Here is a 19,074-nt window from a genome sequence, read left to right on the forward strand (position 1 = left end):
GAAATTTACAGCACATGTGACGTAAGGTATAGATTTTTAGTGCTGGCTGTAAATATCGGAACGCAGTTGTAAACGTTGCAGAGTGAAAAAATATGTAATTTCAAGGTTATGTGTTATATACAAAAATATAATTTTAGGATATGTGAAAAATATGTTTCAATATACATGTTAACATATTGATGTCTCTCGAGCGTAGGCGGCTGCGCCGAATTCTCGTTTGCAAGAATGCAACACGATCAGTTCAACGTGTAAAATATATTTATTTATTTTTTTTTATTTGTATATATATAACAAAACGATCCAGTCTCTTTATGTAACGTCGATGCTTTTATTGACAGATTCAATTTGGACATTGTTTTGTTTTTCAAAATTTTGTTGACTTTTATTCATCGATGGACTCTGATCGACAATGACACTGACGTCATTGTCGTCATTTCTTCGTTAATGATTTTGTGTGCACGTATTTGCAGCTTCGCTGATGACAATTTTACACTTTGTACACGCGGTAATACTTGGTTCTCATTTGAGAGAATTTTTTAAATGACATTTTTCTTAAAGCGAAACACAATCGATATATAAAAAACGATGAGATCATTCTTTGTGCTACTTAAAACCACGCGTTATTATTATAAATTGTCATTATTATATAAATATTATACTTTTGTGCTAGTAGATGCGAGCTATCAAAATAATCGCGTTGCAATCGATCCTGGCCTTTTGTTTCCGCGGGACTTGCGTCATGATTAAGAGAAATGCTCTCCTCTCCTGCTTTGTATTCGCTCAAGCGCACGCGATACTTATTTCGTCCGAGACATGAAACGGATTAACTAAGGAAAGTACGTTTGGATTTACTCAAGAAGAAAGAGGTATTAAGAGAGTCTTCACATTTGTGCTCAGCTTACTCGCGGCCTCCGGTAAATTTACGAGCTTGTGCTCTCTGTCCTTCGACTTGGATTGCGGAAACTTCTGCGCAGCTCTTACAACTTCTCTGAGATCTGTCTCTTTTTTTCTTTTCTCGGTTATATCGTTCTTAGTCTCGAGTCCTCCTCCACATTGCTCTACTGAATTCTTCATCTTGTCGTTTATCTCCTTCTTCTCTCTTCCGTTTTCCTGCGTTCAAGCAATTCGTCTAAGTAAATTTTAGATCGATCGTTGTTTTTATTTTTCATTATAGTTTTTTTTTACAATCTTCGTGTATCATTTTTCTAACAATCATTTGCAAATTCTATAAACAGCGAAAACAAACGCGCTAAAAAAAAAACTACTTACTCAATGCGGATTTAAAGAAGAGTGGTGGTGGTTGTAGTCGTGGCCGTGGTAGTGTCTGTGGTATCGCTGCTCTCGCTGTTGTTGTTCGGTCTGAGTGTGGTCGACAGCGCGTCCTCTTCTTCCAAATTCTTACCGTGCGCGTTTCGCCGCGACGACAAATCGCTCGTCGAGTTCTTCACGTTACTCCTTACGTGTTTAACGCCGGTGGTCCACACGCTCGTGTCGCTGCTTCCGGTGCTGCTCTCGCTCCCAATGCTACAATTCCGCCATCGTCGTTCTGTGCATGCGCGAGAAACAAGAACCCCCTTGAATTTTCTTGAATTTAAGATTGATCCATCTTCGTTCGCGTCAACGATCTATTCATTCCCAACATTTCTATGCAAAACCTACGATAACACGTATACGATATATTACATGGAAGATTCTTAATATCGGTTCTTGCTTACGAAGACGATAGGAATACGTACAAGAGATATGTACAAGAGATACTGCAAAAAAGTCGATGAAAAAGAAAGACACAGGGAATATCATGCTAACGGCAAGGCTAAAGGAAAAAAATACGAGATAAACGCAGCTCCAAAGAATTGAATCCAAATAATTAATCAGTAAATGAAAAACCTACAACGAGAGATAAACCTAATGACAACGCGATTGCAACGCAACGCAAAATGTCAGCAGATGTCACAACAAAAAGCGAGATAAAGTTTTTTATCATCTTTGACACGCGGTTCTATCTGAAAGTTGCATACAGTCGCACGCTAATTGAAAGAATAAAACACACACTACTGTATAATGTTAATGTCTCTGAGACGTACTTTCGCACGGCTGAGGGTTAACATTTGATTTTTGGGATTTCTTCATAAGCGGGCTGCCTCCGTCTTGGTTCTCCTCGCTGTACGCGCGCGTTATTAAAATCCTCGGGCTTTTCTTCGGGGTCTCGCACGTGGCTAGGGCGCATCCCGCCTTCAAATCGGACTCGATAAAGTCGCTCCGATAATTAGGACCCATCAGAGTGGCGGCGCTCGCGCTCGCCCGCACCAATTTGCTCGGTTCTCCTTTATCGCGCCATCATGAAAGGTACGACGCTCGTGTCATTGTCGAATGCTTTATCCGTCAACGATCAAGTATGATCTTTTTATAAAATTGTGTTCGAGATCTACATCTTAGCTATGAGAAAAAACCTTTGTCTAAGGACATGCGCTTCAAAATGCAAGACTACGCGCCGCGTCATTTCTTAAATCTAAAACGCTATTTGCGAACACGATATGCTACTTAATAATGGAAAGCACGACGGGGATAACTCGTTAGAAACATTATCGGCGTACAACGGAGAAGGATCGTATAACTACATACCTGATTCGCTAGTTGGCACTCTAAGAGTGTTACACGAGGCGGCTGGCTGCAAAGTGCCGCGCTGGAATCCGAGATTATCGCTCTCGAAACTGTCTCCGGATCTGCAGGTGCCGAGGGCCAGCAGCGCGTCGCTCAGCCTTCGTTGTAAGGGCGGGAAGGGGAAAAAGGAAGCATTTCCGTTGCCGGAGGGTGCCGAGGGTCGCCTGGAACCTGCGACGCTCGGTGTTCTCGCCTGTATCTCCTGGAAAGCACGATTTTTCTCACACCGTTATACGTACCGCTGACGTACGTTACGCGAACGCGACAAAAGCTTAACAGGACGCGCGAGAAGCGAGTACAATAATCGTAAACCGTGAAGAACGAGCACGCTCGTACTCTGTCGAGCGACGCAACAGACTCGAACGAGGTTGCACCTCGCGATGCACGTCATTTTTCCACGTGTCGTGGAATTACCTGCTGCAGTTCCGACTTGGTCGCTTTTTTACGCCAGTAGTTACGCACGGATTGTCGCAGGGTCTGTGATTTGAGACCGTACAGGAAGCCGTTGATGGGCGGCGAACAAGCGAGTAGAAACGACGCCACGGAAAAAAGTCTCGTATTCAGGCGGTGCTGATGAGAAGCAGCGTTGCAAGCTTCCCAGAGAACGAATCCGCAATACGGGAAGTAAAGCATGTAGAGTGGACCGACCAGTTGCATCACCTGAAACGTTTATACGCGAGATTGATAAGAGACGAGCTTGTACACTGTATAGGTTTTGGTCTCATTGTTGAAATTTATTTGCGAGCAACAGAATATTCGCCGATATTTCCAAGTGCATAGAGCTAATTACATTTGGAAGATCCTGGGTCAGGTTCCTGAAATAGAAGCTAAACGGATGGTCCATTAGTTACGAGACGCTCTGAGGGCGGGAAGTTTTAGCACGTACTTTACCGATGCCTCCGGCGGCGTTGGTGTGTCTATCGATTTGACTTGCTAACTTCCCGGGTAGAAAATTAAATTACAGATTACCGACTTTAACTGCGGGGCTTTTAATTAGGCTGATTAACTCAAATCCGACAACAAAAGTTAAATCCGTCAAGCTTTTCCGCTGGAAAAAAAACGTGATTTCGAGAAAATCGCATTTTAATTTTTAAAAATATTTATTTTTAATTAGAAGACTCGAAAGAGTACGTACCTAAAGGAACAATAACTTTGTTATTTCTCAAGAGTTTTCTCGATTTGCGTTTTTTCTCTCGCAATGTGTTGATATTTATTTAAGTTTTAAAAAAACTACGATATAAATCTATCTAAGTTTGCGCGGAGTCTCTCCGCTAAATCTTTATACACACGACTTCCGGAAGTTTTAAACTCGGCGGAAAATGATATATTACATCTAATGGTTGAATTGTACGAACCGTGCATGCGGCATTGTGAAAACGTGGCGGTCCGCCGGCGGAAGGCGCGGTGACGATTGGCACGAAAAACGGATTTCGCTGATGGGTGATGGTCACCTGGGCGCTCAGGGTGACTTCGTAAATCGCGCTGGCGATACGATGCCGATGGTACCGCGCGATACCCAGCATGCGTAAATTGCAGAGTGTCACGAGGACGGTCGGCAGGCCCAAGCCCAGAATGACGTAAACGATGCCGTAGAGCGCCGCAGCGTAGCCCCAAGTATCGTTTCCAAAATCTGGGGCGCAGCAGCCCAACCCCGCGTTATACCTGATCAATAGAGAGGAAATTGAAAAAGAACGCACGCGATTATATTTGCCACGGAAATCGAAGCACATAGAACACAGGAAGAACGAAAGAGAGAAAGAGAAAAAAAAGGAGAGAGAGAGAAAGAGAATTCACGCTAAAACACTTCACTTCTCTCCATTACTGCAGTCTGTTTCTATTAATCTAACTGACTTTGTCGGCTTTGACGAAACCTTTATTCCGAGAAATCTTTTGTGCTGAGCGCGCGCGTCGCGAAAATTGTCCCGCTAGGAAGTTTCCTTTATGTAGCGCAAAGTAACTCGCGCACGAAGCGACGGAACACAAAATAAATCAAATCACGTTCATTATGCGAGGAAATGCGGAGCAATTGCGACGCAATATATTGTGGAATACTGTTGCGGAATGTAACAGCACGAGAGACGACAACGTCGCGCGTTGGCGGTGGTGGTGCCTGTTTAACAGTGTAATACGTATATATGTATATATATGTATACAGACCTGTAAGGTGGCACCAGACCGGAGAACGGCGGCAAACACAAGAGCAGAGAGACCGTCCAGGAAACGACCAATCCGACAGCCACGCGACGCGGAGAAACCAACGCTTCGTAATGCAACGGTTCAGCGATGGCGTAATACCTGCGTAAGATGAATTGCACAGCATTGTACGGGAAGCTGATGGACACATCCGAACGGGACGTACATTAACCGGTTTCCGTTTTACACTCGGACGCGCGTGTGCCGTTCCAACGAATTGCGCGAACTCTTTAGCCACCCTCTCTTCGTTACTTATCTAAATTAACGTGTCGTGGCTAATAAATGAGGGTGGTGTGCGTCACACTTCTGAACGACCGGCACACGCTCCCGAGGGAAATTGACAAAAATACAATATATAGAAAAGTCCGAAGTCTCACAAGTCACGGAAAGATGAGAAATCGAAAAAGGGGCTTTGAAATCTTGGTTGGTTCGCTTAGTAAAATGTTTCACGATCGATTGAATCAAGCCTGACAATGTGCCCTTTGGGAAGAAAGAAAGGCAGAAATTTCTGATACTCTCTCGTATTTCCCTTAAAAAGGAGTCGCGCTCGACAAACGGAAATCGCGGATCGTCACAAAGATTCGCTCGGACAAAGTTTCGAATTCTTTTTAACAAGAGTCTCATGTCCTTGTATTATTTCTGTTTTTTTTTTTTTTTTGCTGATTTTTTCGCTTTTGTTCTCGAGATTATTTAACGATACGCGCACACAGCGACATGTGTGTACATATATAGGCCGAGGAATTGTCCCGAGCGCAATCCGAACTCGCGTCAAACAATCCTGAAATACACGGTATCATTAATCGTAAAGTTGTTAGGGCGCGAGAGTGTGCGAGAATAAGCAACAAGTAGAAATGGAACGACGATGCGCGATTCTGGGTTACGGTTCTCGAGCGAGAAACCTTGTCACGCATCACATCTGACAGCTTCGCGGTGATATTGTTTGCGCGCGCGGAATCATTATTGACATCCTACATATTGGAAATCTTGTCTTTTACATATCGGGGACGCGCAACAGAGAGAGACAGGCCTCGTTCGTGACGTATAGCTACGCCATATATCGAGATTGAACTCGATTTTTATCGAAGATTCCCGCAAGAAAGAGATTTTCCGCGAAGGTCCCTTTCGGCGTCCTTTGTCCTCGATTTGCTCGAGCTCACGTCCTTTCTTCTTTATCTCGCCGTGAAATTCCGTTTAATAGCGCCTCAAGATGCACTACAGCCCCGGGAGATATGTGCGTATGTGCACTTTGAATAAAATATTTTTCGTGGACACAAAAATTTTATATCGAACGTATCGCGGAAATACTCGAAAACGAACACACACAGCGTTCTGCGTTTCGCGGAAGAGGCATTCGAATCGAGTGTAAAACTTTGCATGCGCGTCGAGAATTCGGTTTTAAAATTTGTTTTTAAAATCCGCGTCTCTTTGACGCGGCCAACGCGCGGCATAATCAATGTGTTTCTGCATATATCTCGTTTATAAATCTCGGTGCATCGATTGGCCTTTTATTGAGGAATTGACTGTGCATTTTGCTCGTCTCCCGGCGAGCGACGGAGTGGGAAGCGAAAAAGCGATGCGCCTCTCGGCTTGATATTCATTTCGCCGAGTCTCCAATTTGCATCGGACGCTTCTTCACATCGGACATCAATCGAAAGAGAAAGTAGGAAACAAAGAGAGAGAGAAAGAGAGAAAAACATTGAACTCACCTCTCGCAATTCAATCCGGTGACCGTCCAGAGAGCGACCGGGTGTAAAAGCGCTAAAAGAAATCCGTGAAAGACGCACCAGGTGCCGGCGGCCGGCCCCATGCTGAAGATCAAAAGTATCAGACATACCGCTGCTTCCACGGCGCTCAAGTGGATCAGCAGGAGATTGTTCGCTGCCGTCTGTGGTTGCTGCGTCTGCGATCGCATTGCAACATTTCGGAGAAACGAAGTTCGTTAAAATCAAACGGAATTTCAAATGACAAAATCAAAATCTTTTAAGGTAATTGATATCTAAAAAATCTACAAAGAATTTCATAAAAATGTTTAAAGGTTGGTATTATTTTTTTTTCCTTTCAGAGAGAAGAATTTCCCGATCAATTGGATTTTGCAAAATTCTATCGATTTAAAAAAATCCACAGGTATTTCATAATTAAAACTTTTTTATCTGCATGAGTATACACGTGTTCTCTGAATTGTTCGATATGTAGACACTCAGTCGGAATTTCGGTTAGTTATTAAACTTTTCTCATTTGTAATACGCTCGCAATTGTGATGATTTAATGGCACTTTCACGTGTCCGCGAAAAAATTATTCAATAGAGGCGGAAACTTGAATAAAAAAAAGAGGCAAATAAAATTAACGCCATCGTTTGTCGTAAAAAAAAAAAAAAAAAAGAGACAACGGCTCGCGTCTCCGTGCCGGCGCTAAATAAAGCGTGCAAGTGATTAAGACTAGTTTTTTAAACAGCTTTTCTCCCTCTTTTCCCGCAGACTCTCAAATAGGCTTTTAACGTGTCTTTTAATGTTGCATGAACTTTTTCACCAAATGTTTCGGGAATGCTCGCGTTAACTCGCGCGTGAGAGAGCCGGACATACGTCTCTCTAATGTATTATTGCTTGCAACGTGCGCGCGCCGGACGTTGCAACAATCGTGCTAAAAAATCATTAAATTCGCACGTATAAATAAAATATTGCGTTTTAAAAGCTGTCTTTGCTGCGTTGTCGCTGCGATAAAAAAAATAAAAAAAACAAAAAAAATGAAACAATATTTTTACGCAGGAAAAAATTCCGCAAAATACGGAAAATCGCTTCACCTGTTTGTTAAGACCGAGAACGAGAATTATGCAGCTATTCAGAAGAAGACCAGCAATTGACACGAAGATGACGGCTATACCGAAGGCCCAAGGGACCATTCCTTCTCCTCCCGCGTGTTTGATTTTCTTGCTTTCGGAGATTTCTTTTGGGGAGGAGAAGACAAGGCCGCCCGTTCAAGTGAGTTTGCTCGAGCGAGGCCTGCTGAGCCTCCAAATCCTCATTTGCGGCATATAATGGCGATTGGGGCTGGAAAATCTAGAAAACATAGTTTTTTTTTTTTTTTTTAAATAATGAAAGTGTTGAGATAATTCTTCTGATAATCGATATAAGTTAAGTTTCACACACAAATGTCGAGTATTTATTTGCACAAATTGCGCTACTGTTATCTTAGCTAGATTAGTTGACTCATTGAAAATATGACTTGCATATTATGAGAATATATAATACGCAGCAAATTTCATATTTATGGCAGACGGTGCAGTGGAAACGATATTATCTTCAAGCGCTTCAGCTCGCGTGTCATTAACATTGTAATAGTGTACGGTTATCGGCACACAAGTTAGATTACAGATATAACCGAGGACAATAATAAAGGTCACTTGGATACGTTAATCTTCTCGTGTGTCTCATTAGAATAATATATTGATAACTTATCGTCAAAAAGGTGAAAGAAAAAGATGAATATTTAAAATCTGAACTTTCGTCTGTACGAAGCGGGATAAACAGGCCAAGTGTATTTTCAATTAGAGACTAGAAAATAAATAATTTGTGCTGAAAGTGTATAGACGATGTCGTTCACCCTCTTTATTGAGCGACTCTCGCGAACGAGTCAAATGTCAAGTCGTTCCCGCGTCTCGAAATGTCCCGTTAAGTATTTAACATTATGTTTTAAAGCGCGCAGCTTTAAATGTAAACATCGCGATCGCGAGATCGATCGGATCTGTCGTTAATGACAAGTAATTACCCTGTTCTCTCTCGCGGAGCAAACGGATGGGGCGGACCCTTCTCATCGATCCGCGTCACCGCGTTTGGCGACGCCAGAGAAAACGCGTCGTCTTTTCCGCAACATAACCGTTTTGCGGATCACGAGTGGCTACCACGGGTAGCGTGTAATTCGATTATGACCGCACCGCGCGACTGTTCCATTATCGACCATTAGTGTGTTTCTCCCCCCGACGCCAAACTTGGCTGCTGCGATATCGCGTCGGTTCTCGTCGCGCGTCTCGCGACCAAGAGAAAAGACGACCTCGTTCGGGTCTGTGTGTCGTTGAATTTTACAGCGTCGACCTATTAACCGGTCCGTTATAGTCTGCAAATTAAAGTTGGGCTTGTGTGTGAACCGCGCGCCGCACAACACAATGACAAAATTTTGTCCGACGATGAGACGCGAATCGCGCAGATTTCCTAAACCTATATTTCCGGAGTGAATACGATGAAGAGCGCTAATAATAAAACGTGTGATTTGTACATATGTATAAGTTTCGGCCGTTACAACGGCTGAAATAATCAGGCCGTCTATTACAAAATTATTCACCGTGTTCTTCTAATTCTTAAATTGTTCATAATAAATTGCGTTAGCGTTCGCGATCGATATTTGTTCCACGTGGAGAAAATAAACTTTGAACGAGAACAATAAAAAAAAAAAAAAAAGCAGGATTTCCAGACAATGTATCGGAATAGATAAGTACATGGGATGAGCATTAATCTAGCGAGAAGTAAAGGTCGCGTGTCAAGATCGGGCGCTTAAAACTCAAATTGTCTGTTATTGTGCTATTGTGTACACACGCATGTATTTTAAATTGATTATTACTGTGTCTGTTATGATTATTATTATAGAGATATTACTAGAATTTTTATATGAATTTTAATACCTCGTAACTTTCCTATTTACTTTGTGAATCTCTTATTGCTTATTTTAAGTGCGTAGAAAAGATGTAAATTTCATACAAACAAGTCACATATATTAGCATAACCGGCAATCGATGCGATCATTCCGATTGGAATTCTTATCGAAGTGGAAGAAATCACGCTCGTGTTTATTTTACGGTTCGGCGACGGTAAGCCGATTTCGAAATTCGTTAATTTGGAAATTTCGCGTATATCCGATCCCGGAGAATGGTTTTGCAATAGATCCCCGCGGATGTTCAGCATTTCGACATCGAAACGTCGCATTCGCCGATTGCCACGAAACAGTAGAACGCCAATAATCTCATTAAAAGCGTATAAATTCCGATAAAATCTCATCCTCATAATTTCATTCAGAATTCCTGCCGCCGTCTACGTGATGGTACACGTTATGAGAGCATTTCCCAGGATCAAGGGAGATGTATTGTCATCAATCGTGTACATTTTCAAATTAAATTTGCGCCAACATGCGCAAATCATTGATCATAAATTCTCAAAGCTGAAACAGAAATAACAAGTTTGAGACAAGTCGGCGGCGGTATTTAATTGACTGTGCGCGAAGACTTAAGCGATATAATCTTGTCGAAAAGAAACGACGAGGTTAAAGGAGAACATTTTTCCCGGAGAGATTTTTTTTCTTTTTATGGATTATACCGAATCAAGAGATAAGATGAAAGGATTTTTTCACCTTTTAAAAGTCCCACGTTGATTTTCGAGAAAATTAGTCGCGAATCGAGATCGCAGATCTTTTCACGCTTCGTAAGAAAAAAAAGACTTACATTGATTTTTAATTCGCGTCCCTAGCGAGGCCTTCATTTTTCGTCAAACCTCATTCCCCGTCAGTAATTTGAGTTTAGATAGCGTCTTTAAAGTCAAAGTGTCATCTAAAAACAACTCCCGGCATTGAGCGCCCTCCAAAAAAATCGCCTCAATTTACTGGAAAATTGACTTCAAAAGTTTGTTTTGAGTTTGTTTCTCTATGATAATCCGTCTCTAATCTTTCTGTAATACTTTTTCGAAATTTGCAACAGTTTTCCTGTGCTTTAATTCATCATTCAATTCGTGTCGATAAAAATCGATTCTTCAGAGACAAGAAAATATTCTTTTATTATCGATAAAAAAAAAAAGAAAAAAAAACGTACGTCACTTTATCTAAATTGATCCTAGATAAAATATTTATAGATTAAAATCTCTCATAACGGAGAAAGAGAAAAACAGATAGATGAATTTAATTTAACAATCAGACACGCGAAAGATGATCTTTGAAACTCTTTTCAGTTGTGATTAATGATCGTGAGTGTATTGAAAAATTCAGATGAGAAAAATATACAGATAATAAATCACAGTAGAATAATATGAATCTTCGCGTGAGATGCGCGTAATTGCGCGTCACTTCGAATGTTTATTGATGCGTTTTTCTTTTTTGTTTCGAGTTATATAAAGTTTACTCGTACGTAAACGCGATGCGATACTTTGCGGAATGAAAATTGCGACAGTCGTAATGGAAACTGTTTTTTTTTGGGGGAAGATTACGGAACTGTGTGATGCTCAAGAGTATTCACGTCACACACCGGAGAAGATAGAACGTGATATTTGAATAAAAATTCATCGATCGCTTTTTTCACGCTCTCGGCCCGCTAGAAGATGTATTTTGATTCGCCGTATCTACCTTTTCTCCCTTTTCGCTCGATTACCTGTGAAACCACCTGTACCGCGCTATCACGCGAGCCTTGCAGTTACACGTGCATCAACATTATCGCCGACCTTCCTCTCGGTCTTTTTTTTTTTTTGTGTGTCCCACTGACCGCGAATTTTGCTCCATAACTCATGCACACACGCGAGGCTCGGACGCCGCAAATTCGTCATTAATCCCGACCTGTCGTTTCGTGATGAATCGATCCTCGGTTGTATTTATGCGACGCGGAGACGATAATACCATTTTCGCCCTCATTTGCATCTCCCGGCGATTACGGGGGGATTGACGGAATCCTCCCCGGGAACACAGCTGGTTGATCTTTCGTTTAACGACGCAACTTTTCTCCTAAGCTCTTTCCGAACTAATTAGTCGTGCGGAACGAGTCGGACCGATTGATAAAACCGACCAGAATCACCACCAGAAAGGTTGTTGGATAACTTGTTGCGTTAACCGTTTCTCCGCGCAAACATAGATGTCTTCCAGAGGACCTAGGACGGTCTCTCTCGGGAGATCTCTTAGAGGATCCGGAATTGTGAAATTCTCGGAGGAATATCTCACTTTGTGCTAGGTAATACTTGTTGCGCGAAATACTTCGCACGTCGCCCGTATCCGTCGAATACTCGAAAAACCTTCACAAGCGCGATCGATAATGCGAGAGAGATCTCTTAGCCAGTGTGACTCGTATTGATCTTTAAAATATGACAAAAATGCGAAGAATATTACGCGCTTGCGATTATTTTCAGTTTTATGAAAGACGAAAAAAGATTAAATTTCCTGGATTAAAAATACTTTTCGGATATTTTATTTTATTCGGAAAATTATTTTAGGTTTTTTACAAGTGTATATATACATATGTATGTTTTTTTTACTAGATCAACTTTATTCTTGCCGTACGTTTACTAATGATTTCACAGTTTAATAATATGCGGTGTTTTATTTAATGCTGATGCCAAATTATTATTTAGCGCATATAGCCATTACGTAGTCAAAATTTAATTACAGTTGCACGACAGTGAATATATCATAGATATATGTTCTTCGATAACGATCGTCTATGTGGACGAGCGCGTCCTATTTTATGCTGTATACGAAGCTGGACGCGACCTGCGTTTTCTGCGGTTGAAGATGGTAAACCGTGGGAGCGCGGCACACGGTGCGCGCTGCGTGGCCAGAGTTCAGTAGGGTTCGTTACAACCGGGAAACTATCTCTGTAAGGGGTAGCTTTCACGTCGGAGCGAGAGTTCTATTATTATAGTAAAACTTCGATGGAATATGTATACATATATATATATTTACATATATGTATTTGTATATATTGTGCATATATACACTATATATATCGAAGTTGGACGCGCAATCGCCTTGACATTTTGGCACAAGTAAGTTTTCTTCCGGAAATTCATTAGCAAACAAGATTACGTGTTAAATACAATACGGATTTCCAAGCGACAGCAAAAGTTCTTTTTTTGTCACAAGAGTCTTCATAAATTTTTTTCTCGTAGTGCGCAATCTGACGTTTTTTTTTTTTGATTGGCGTTCGTTGTCGAGAAAGAACATTTTTACTCGTAAAATGTAGGTTAGCACGAATTTATTCCTCCGAGCGGATTTTAAAATGTTAAAATGACATTAAATTTTTCGGAGCACATATAAGACTTGACTTTTAGGACCGGGGTATTTCGCGAATTCTGCGTGCCACATTTACAATGTCCGTGCGCGACTTGAAGAAAAAGAAAATAAAAAGTTTTCACGTAACCACGTGTTCCCATTAGAGAAATTTATATATCGAGTCGGAAAAAGAGAGCGTTAAAATATACATTGTGACAATCTACTTGTAAGTTTCCAGAATATGTGATAAAGCAGAAAAGACGAACCAGTCGTCGAATCGATTTCGCGGAGATAACCGCCCGCTTTGCGAAATTCATCCGCGAATTAAGCGCGGACGATAACAGAGAACTGTAATTTGTCATTCTAGATTTCGCAACCGAGATTATTAGAAGGAGCGCGTTTCGCTAATCACATATACGGGCTGTCAGTCGCAAGCGCAGCGGCATTGTTCTCCAATTCTGATCCTTTCCGTACGCGAGACATGTCGATTATTCGTGAGTACGTCACGTGTTTAATGAGAAAGAGAACACACACACATACACACAGAGAAAGAGAGAGAGAGAGAGGCAAAGTTTTTGAGGAAAGTACGCACGTACATATTTTTATTTTTATCAAATTTTCTATTGCCGAATTTTTTATCATCCGAATTCAGGTTATTTATTGTTTATTTACACGCATGCGGGCGATATTTGTAGAATTAAATTGTGTATCTCGCGTGTATGTTGTCCAGCGGCAACAGTGTCGCGCGCAGTTTCATATTTAATTTCGTTCCCCTGAGTGGACGTATCTTCTTTCTTACCACGCTATAGTTTTGTTTCGCGAGGACGAGGGCGTCGTGCAATTTGCTCGCTTACACTTGAACGACTTGAGAAAAGAAAAAGCATTGTCTTTTTTTTGCTCGGGCGCATGAAACTTCATACATATCGCGAGTGGAGAAAAAGTTTTTCTTGGGATATTTTTTTCCCGCAATATACACAGGCGTGACAGGTGAGATGCCATTATGTTAACAAAAAAAAAACAGTAATTATCAAGTTTCGCGCGTCACCGGTCGAGGGAAATTAATTCGTTCCTTAAAAAATGCATCGTTTGAAATATATTAGAGAGGATAAAGGTTTCTCATTTTTTTCTTCACGGAGAACGAAACGTCTCCGACGAAGTGTTATTGTACGTCACGTGAATGAAGTCGCCACGTAAGGAGCTTAAAATGGCGGGAGAGGCAGAAAATAAATTCTCGTCAAAGGTTACGAGAAGCCGGAAATAAAGGATGATGTTTCCCTTCGTGACCGCCGATATTATCCTACTGCAAATAGGCGTTCACCGTTTTGTCAATCGATCCGCTTCGTATATCCTCCTTCCTGTCCCTTTTCTTCTCCGAGAAGTGCCTTCCGTGTGGCGAGCTATTACTTTCGAAGTGGAACGCGCGTTGCTACACGTGACGTCTTTCCGCGTTCGCGATTCTTCATTTCGCTGCATGATATTTGTAGATACAGAAAGAACAGACGGGGCAAGAGATACGATATGTGCGACATTCGCGAAACGTACGGCAATAAAGTCAGATGGGCAAACACGGACACATGTGTACTTTGTCGCGAAAAGCGTCTGCGCGCTTGGACTCGGCTGACAGAGGGACAAATATTTGCGTCGTAAATGAAATCGAGCGCGATTTAATATTTTTATTTATCCTGTTACACAACAGAGACTAGCGCGGAAATTCACACACACATACGTATCGCGAAAAGGCGAAAATTTTGTTTTTATGTACTTGACAAGAGAGATTTGTGCGCATCTTGTCAGCTCTTCCCGTATATTTCCGCGCACAGGAAAGAATTTAGGAAAATTGATCGGAAATTATCTTCTGATCTTCGTGATCATTTCAGTAGCTTCTTTTGTCTTTTGTTTTCGGAGCGGCAGCAAAAAGTATGACCGAATCTCGCGATATTTCGCACGTGTAGCGAATTTATATCGATAGGCCGGGAGTGATTCTCCCGTTGGAAGCTCTTCGCCGATACGGGAAAAAGAGCGCGGCGCGTGTCAAAAAGGGAGCTCGGTAAGAGTCTTGCGCCACTCGGGGAATTAATCCCGGCCGCGTCCCTTTCATGTTCCGCGCGATAAATTAGAGAAGCTGAATCCCTTCTCCGGTTTCGGCATATATCTCGGGACGGGAAAGAGAAATAGAGCGTCGGCGTTACGTTATATCGCACGTCAGTTAGCGTCAGTCGGCTTTGTTAATGGATTTTAATTTAATATTATTTACCGGAGCGAAGCTGCGCGACTGTCCTTCCACCCAATTACAAGCGGGCTCTCCTGCGAGCGTCGCGGGGGTCTGTCTCTCGTAAATAATAATAGATGAAACGCAGTCGCGCGCAGATTTGCGTTAAAAAAAGCGCCATCGACGACTTGCAAAAGCGCGTTTGAATAATACAAAAAAACGTACGTACGAAAATATAAGCGACTGTAAAATGAACCGTGTCTGAGTTGGTCAACGAGCACGATAGCCGCTCTCTCTCCGTCATCTTTTATTCAAAACCGATACATCCGCGTAAATCGATGAAGCGAGAAAAACGTTCTCTTAGATTGGAAAAGCAATTTCCTCGAGTTAAGACAATCAAGAGCTCCAAGATTATTAACGGAATTCTTTTTCAACCCCCCCGTGTTGAGAAGATACTGGTAATTTTCGTGCCCGGAATCGGCGAAACTGCTTGATTTCGCCGACACAATCGTGTTCGAAATCACTCCCCCGTGAACGTTTCTCCTCAAGTGGAATTTGGGCACGGTGCACGTACAGTGGTTAGAGCATGCGTTCATCCTTGAGATCACGCATTTCCGCGACCTTGAAGGCTTTCGAGCCGAGGATGCTTCGGGCCCGCGATCGATCCGTCAGGATAACTCGGCGTTGAGCAGGCGATAGGAGCGGGAAAATACTCTGGGGAGCTCCATCGGACGATCAATCGACCTGGAGGAGAAAAAGAAGAGACAAATGTCTGATTTGCATGAAAAAGCCGACTGAAATTCGTAGTTTTACGTCAAAGAAAGTGTGGCCTTGCACGACGACGGATCGAAGCGGCATAACGAAATGGAGATCATGTCGATTTGTTCGACGGAAATGTACGAGCGAGCGCGAGTAATGATGGAATTCAGTTTGATAGAAGATCTGAATCGTGAAGGTGCGTATAAAAATAAACGACGTCCTTGCGGCAAGGGCAAGATGGGTCGTGTAAATTGCCGAATCTTGTTAACGTCCTTACACGTGTCTGCTCGTCCTAATTGTCAGATATCCGCGCGCCTCTCGGACGCACGTGCGCAGATAAGTATATAGACAACACAAATTGTCAGAAATGCCGATTCGCCTAAATAGACAATGAAGGGGATTCGTGGGATCCGACACGCGGTCGATTATACTCCCGCATTCTCGTAACGGCTGCTACTTCATCGTCTCGCCGCAAGGGATTATTGCAAATTCTGCGCTGAGTTCGCGATAAGAGATAAAGAGATCACGAGAATGGCTGTTGCAACCGAAATCGCTGCGCGCGGTCAACGTTATATTGCGCAATAACGAGGTCCTTGCACAACAAATTGTGCGCAAATTAGCTCATAAAGTATCTTTATATATGTATATGTATATAGATGCGTATATATCTTTCTTTGAAGATAAGCAACTGCCGAACTTTAGGAAATTTTAATAATTCTGTTTTCGCGAATGTTATCTTTGATAAATTGAACATGTCTCAATTTTAATTTGAAGATAACAGAAAATGTCAAAGAGTATAAAACTTATCAACTTATATTTACTTCTTTCTCTCTCTTCTATTTCTCTGTTTCTTATTCTCTCTGATTGGTCATTGATGTTTTCGCCGAACTTGTTTTTGGCGACTTCTCATATGTTATCGCATTTACATGCCCGTCGTACATGCCCGCGCTCGAGATTAATAATTTTATCTAACAACATGTATATTATATTTGTTGCGATACTCGATACACGTATGATTTGTTATTACGAAATTCGTCATTACAAATTGATTATACGAAAAACCTTGGTCTTTTTCGTATACATACATTAAAAATTGTTTTATAAAACTTGAATTGATCTTCTTGTATCATATAATAAATTATTGATGCTCATAAATTTAAAAGAAGACGCCGGACTGGAAAAGTCTCCGAGCGCAGCCGTTAGTATTAAGTGACAAGAATAATAGTCCTATCGCGGTTCCTTTGACTTTTTTTGTGTCACGTTCGCCGCATGAGAATAGTTGAGCTTTTGCTTTCAACGACATACGGTTTGCAACAACGGCACGAAACTCGTCTCCTTATCGTATTTTGCGCGAGCTCTAGTGAAGCTTGACTTGTTTTCGGTTAAGCAGTTCACTTCTTCTCTCTCTCTCTTTGTATCTCGATACAACTCGAACTTTCTTAGGTGCTAATGCACCTTATTGCTCGCGTCGCGTCGATTTTATCAACTTCGCTTAATTCCCGAGATACTACGAGAGGAACTTGATCAATCTTAATTTCGGTAACGCCGTCACGTCGTACGCGCAGCTTTGGACTTCGATAAGACTTTAATTGGACGAGTTGGATCGCGCAAGCAACAACGACGAAGTGCAAACTGCGCGCCGACATTACAAGTCTGTGAAGAGCGCGCGAGTCGAACGCGGTTCGATTGAACGGGAAACATCGGGATATTGAAATGTCTCTTTGTGCGAAAGACGAGACTGCTGATAATCGATTTCCACCATCCCGGGTGATTTCCCAGCAGCAATGCATTTACCCCGCCTTAATCGGCAGCAGTACGTTTGATTCCTGTGTATTTTACGTGCGATCGTGTAAGCGGCACTTCGCTTGACGAGCGCGCGCTCCGGAATTGTCTTTCGCGTTAATTAAAGGCTTATTGTCTTTGTATATTTGTCCCGTCACTTAATCTTCCCGTTGTTCGTCTCTTTAAAAGCGCAATTTTCAAATATCTCTCTCTTTCTCACTTTCTTTCTCTCCTCTCCGCTTTTTTGTAAATTTAACGCGATGGAAGAGCGAACAGAAAAAAGGATACCTTCTCCCGTTACTACGCCTCTTTATAAAATTCAGCAAAAGGTTAAAAAAAAAAGATAAAAGGGAGAGAACGTCTTTTTGTTGAAAAGAAGCGCCTTTTATACAAAATTACTCGCTCTCTTTCTCTTTCTCTCTCTTTCTCTCTCTCTCTCTCTCTCATAATCCGCGAGAGCGAGTAATAATCGTTATCTGTCAGAAACACGCGTTATTAATATCTTGTGTAACGTGATTTATCGTCGAGCGCCGTATATACGCCGAGCACGGTGACATTAGATACCGATGCGGGGAGCTATTCAACTTGTATGAAACACGCGACGCGCGCCGCTCTTTGGGATATACTCTTTCGTCCGTGATAACGAGAAAATTGAACGAGAATCCAACGAATGTAACTCGGCCACGAATTGCGCCGGTCATTTCGCGTCCGGTTTCTCTCTCTCTCTCTTTGTATTCTTTTTTTTTTCTCTCTGCGTTCTCTCGCATTTCAGTCTGCGGCGTTCCGATCTTCACACTGCCAATACTGGAAATCTATAATACATGTGATGTGAATTATAAATTTTTAGTATTGGCAATGAATATCGGAATCGCGGTCCCAGTCGTGCGGATCTGAAAATGACGGATCCGTCGTATCTTAACGAGATTGTCACAGAGATAGCATTTGCGCCTTGAGTCTTTCTTAACAAGTACGCCGTTTCGCGTCGACGGGAACGCTCGCAGGCAGGTTTGTGCAACGAGAAAACGCGCGCTATATCGCAAATTTACGGGAATTTATTGATAAGGCGGATAGAGAGAGTCAGAGGTGTACGCCGTGCGATACGCCTGTCAGGCATGCGTGAAACGACGTGCCGGTGGTTTAAGAGATTCGCAGATCGTTGAAAAATATTTCTTCATTCGAACGATAAAAAGATGCACGGTTCAAAATAAATAACAATATTGTGTGTGTGTAACATCATGCACGATAATAATAATACGTGTGTATTATGGACGTGTGTTTGCGTCTTCTCTGATTTCTCGCTGCAGCGCGATATCGAAGTGTCGCAAGAGAGAATCGAGAGAAAAATAAATTCGTTCTTTTGCCTGTCAGTATCAGCGGTCCGTCAATACGGACATTATTTCGATACACCGAGAATGGATAGATAGTTCGCGCAAGTTTTTCATCAGAGAAACTTATTTTATTCGCC

General features: G+C 42.1%; 2 protein-coding genes across 4 annotated transcripts in view; one reads left to right on the forward strand and one right to left on the reverse strand.

Moving 5' to 3' along the window:
• Positions 1–19,074, forward strand: part of LOC109855790 (phytanoyl-CoA dioxygenase, peroxisomal-like) — a 42,301-nt gene that overhangs the window by 9,957 nt on the left and 13,270 nt on the right. The gene's annotated exons all lie outside the window — the stretch shown is intronic.
• LOC109855788 (histamine H2 receptor-like) lies at positions 92–7,825 on the reverse strand. 2 transcript variants are annotated; one of them, XM_020430386.1, is made up of 9 exons: positions 7,653–7,825; positions 6,561–6,754; positions 4,819–4,956; positions 4,017–4,323; positions 3,076–3,321; positions 2,623–2,863; positions 2,085–2,324; positions 1,270–1,546; positions 92–1,110 (listed from the first exon to the last, which is right to left on the reverse strand). In XM_020430386.1, exons 1-8 carry the CDS (start codon positions 7,749–7,751, stop codon positions 1,281–1,283), a joined length of 1,731 nt encoding a protein of 576 aa, XP_020285975.1. In that variant the 5' UTR covers positions 7,752–7,825; the 3' UTR covers positions 92–1,110; positions 1,270–1,280. The 2 variants fall into 2 exon arrangements, with proteins under 2 accessions (XP_020285975.1, XP_020285974.1); XM_020430385.1 differs by lacking the exon at positions 2,085–2,324.

The sequence above is a fragment of the Pseudomyrmex gracilis genome, unplaced genomic scaffold (assembly GCF_002006095.1).
Source record: "Pseudomyrmex gracilis isolate BER0280 unplaced genomic scaffold, ASM200609v1 scaffold_99, whole genome shotgun sequence".
NCBI classification, from domain to species: domain Eukaryota; kingdom Metazoa; phylum Arthropoda; class Insecta; order Hymenoptera; family Formicidae; genus Pseudomyrmex; species Pseudomyrmex gracilis.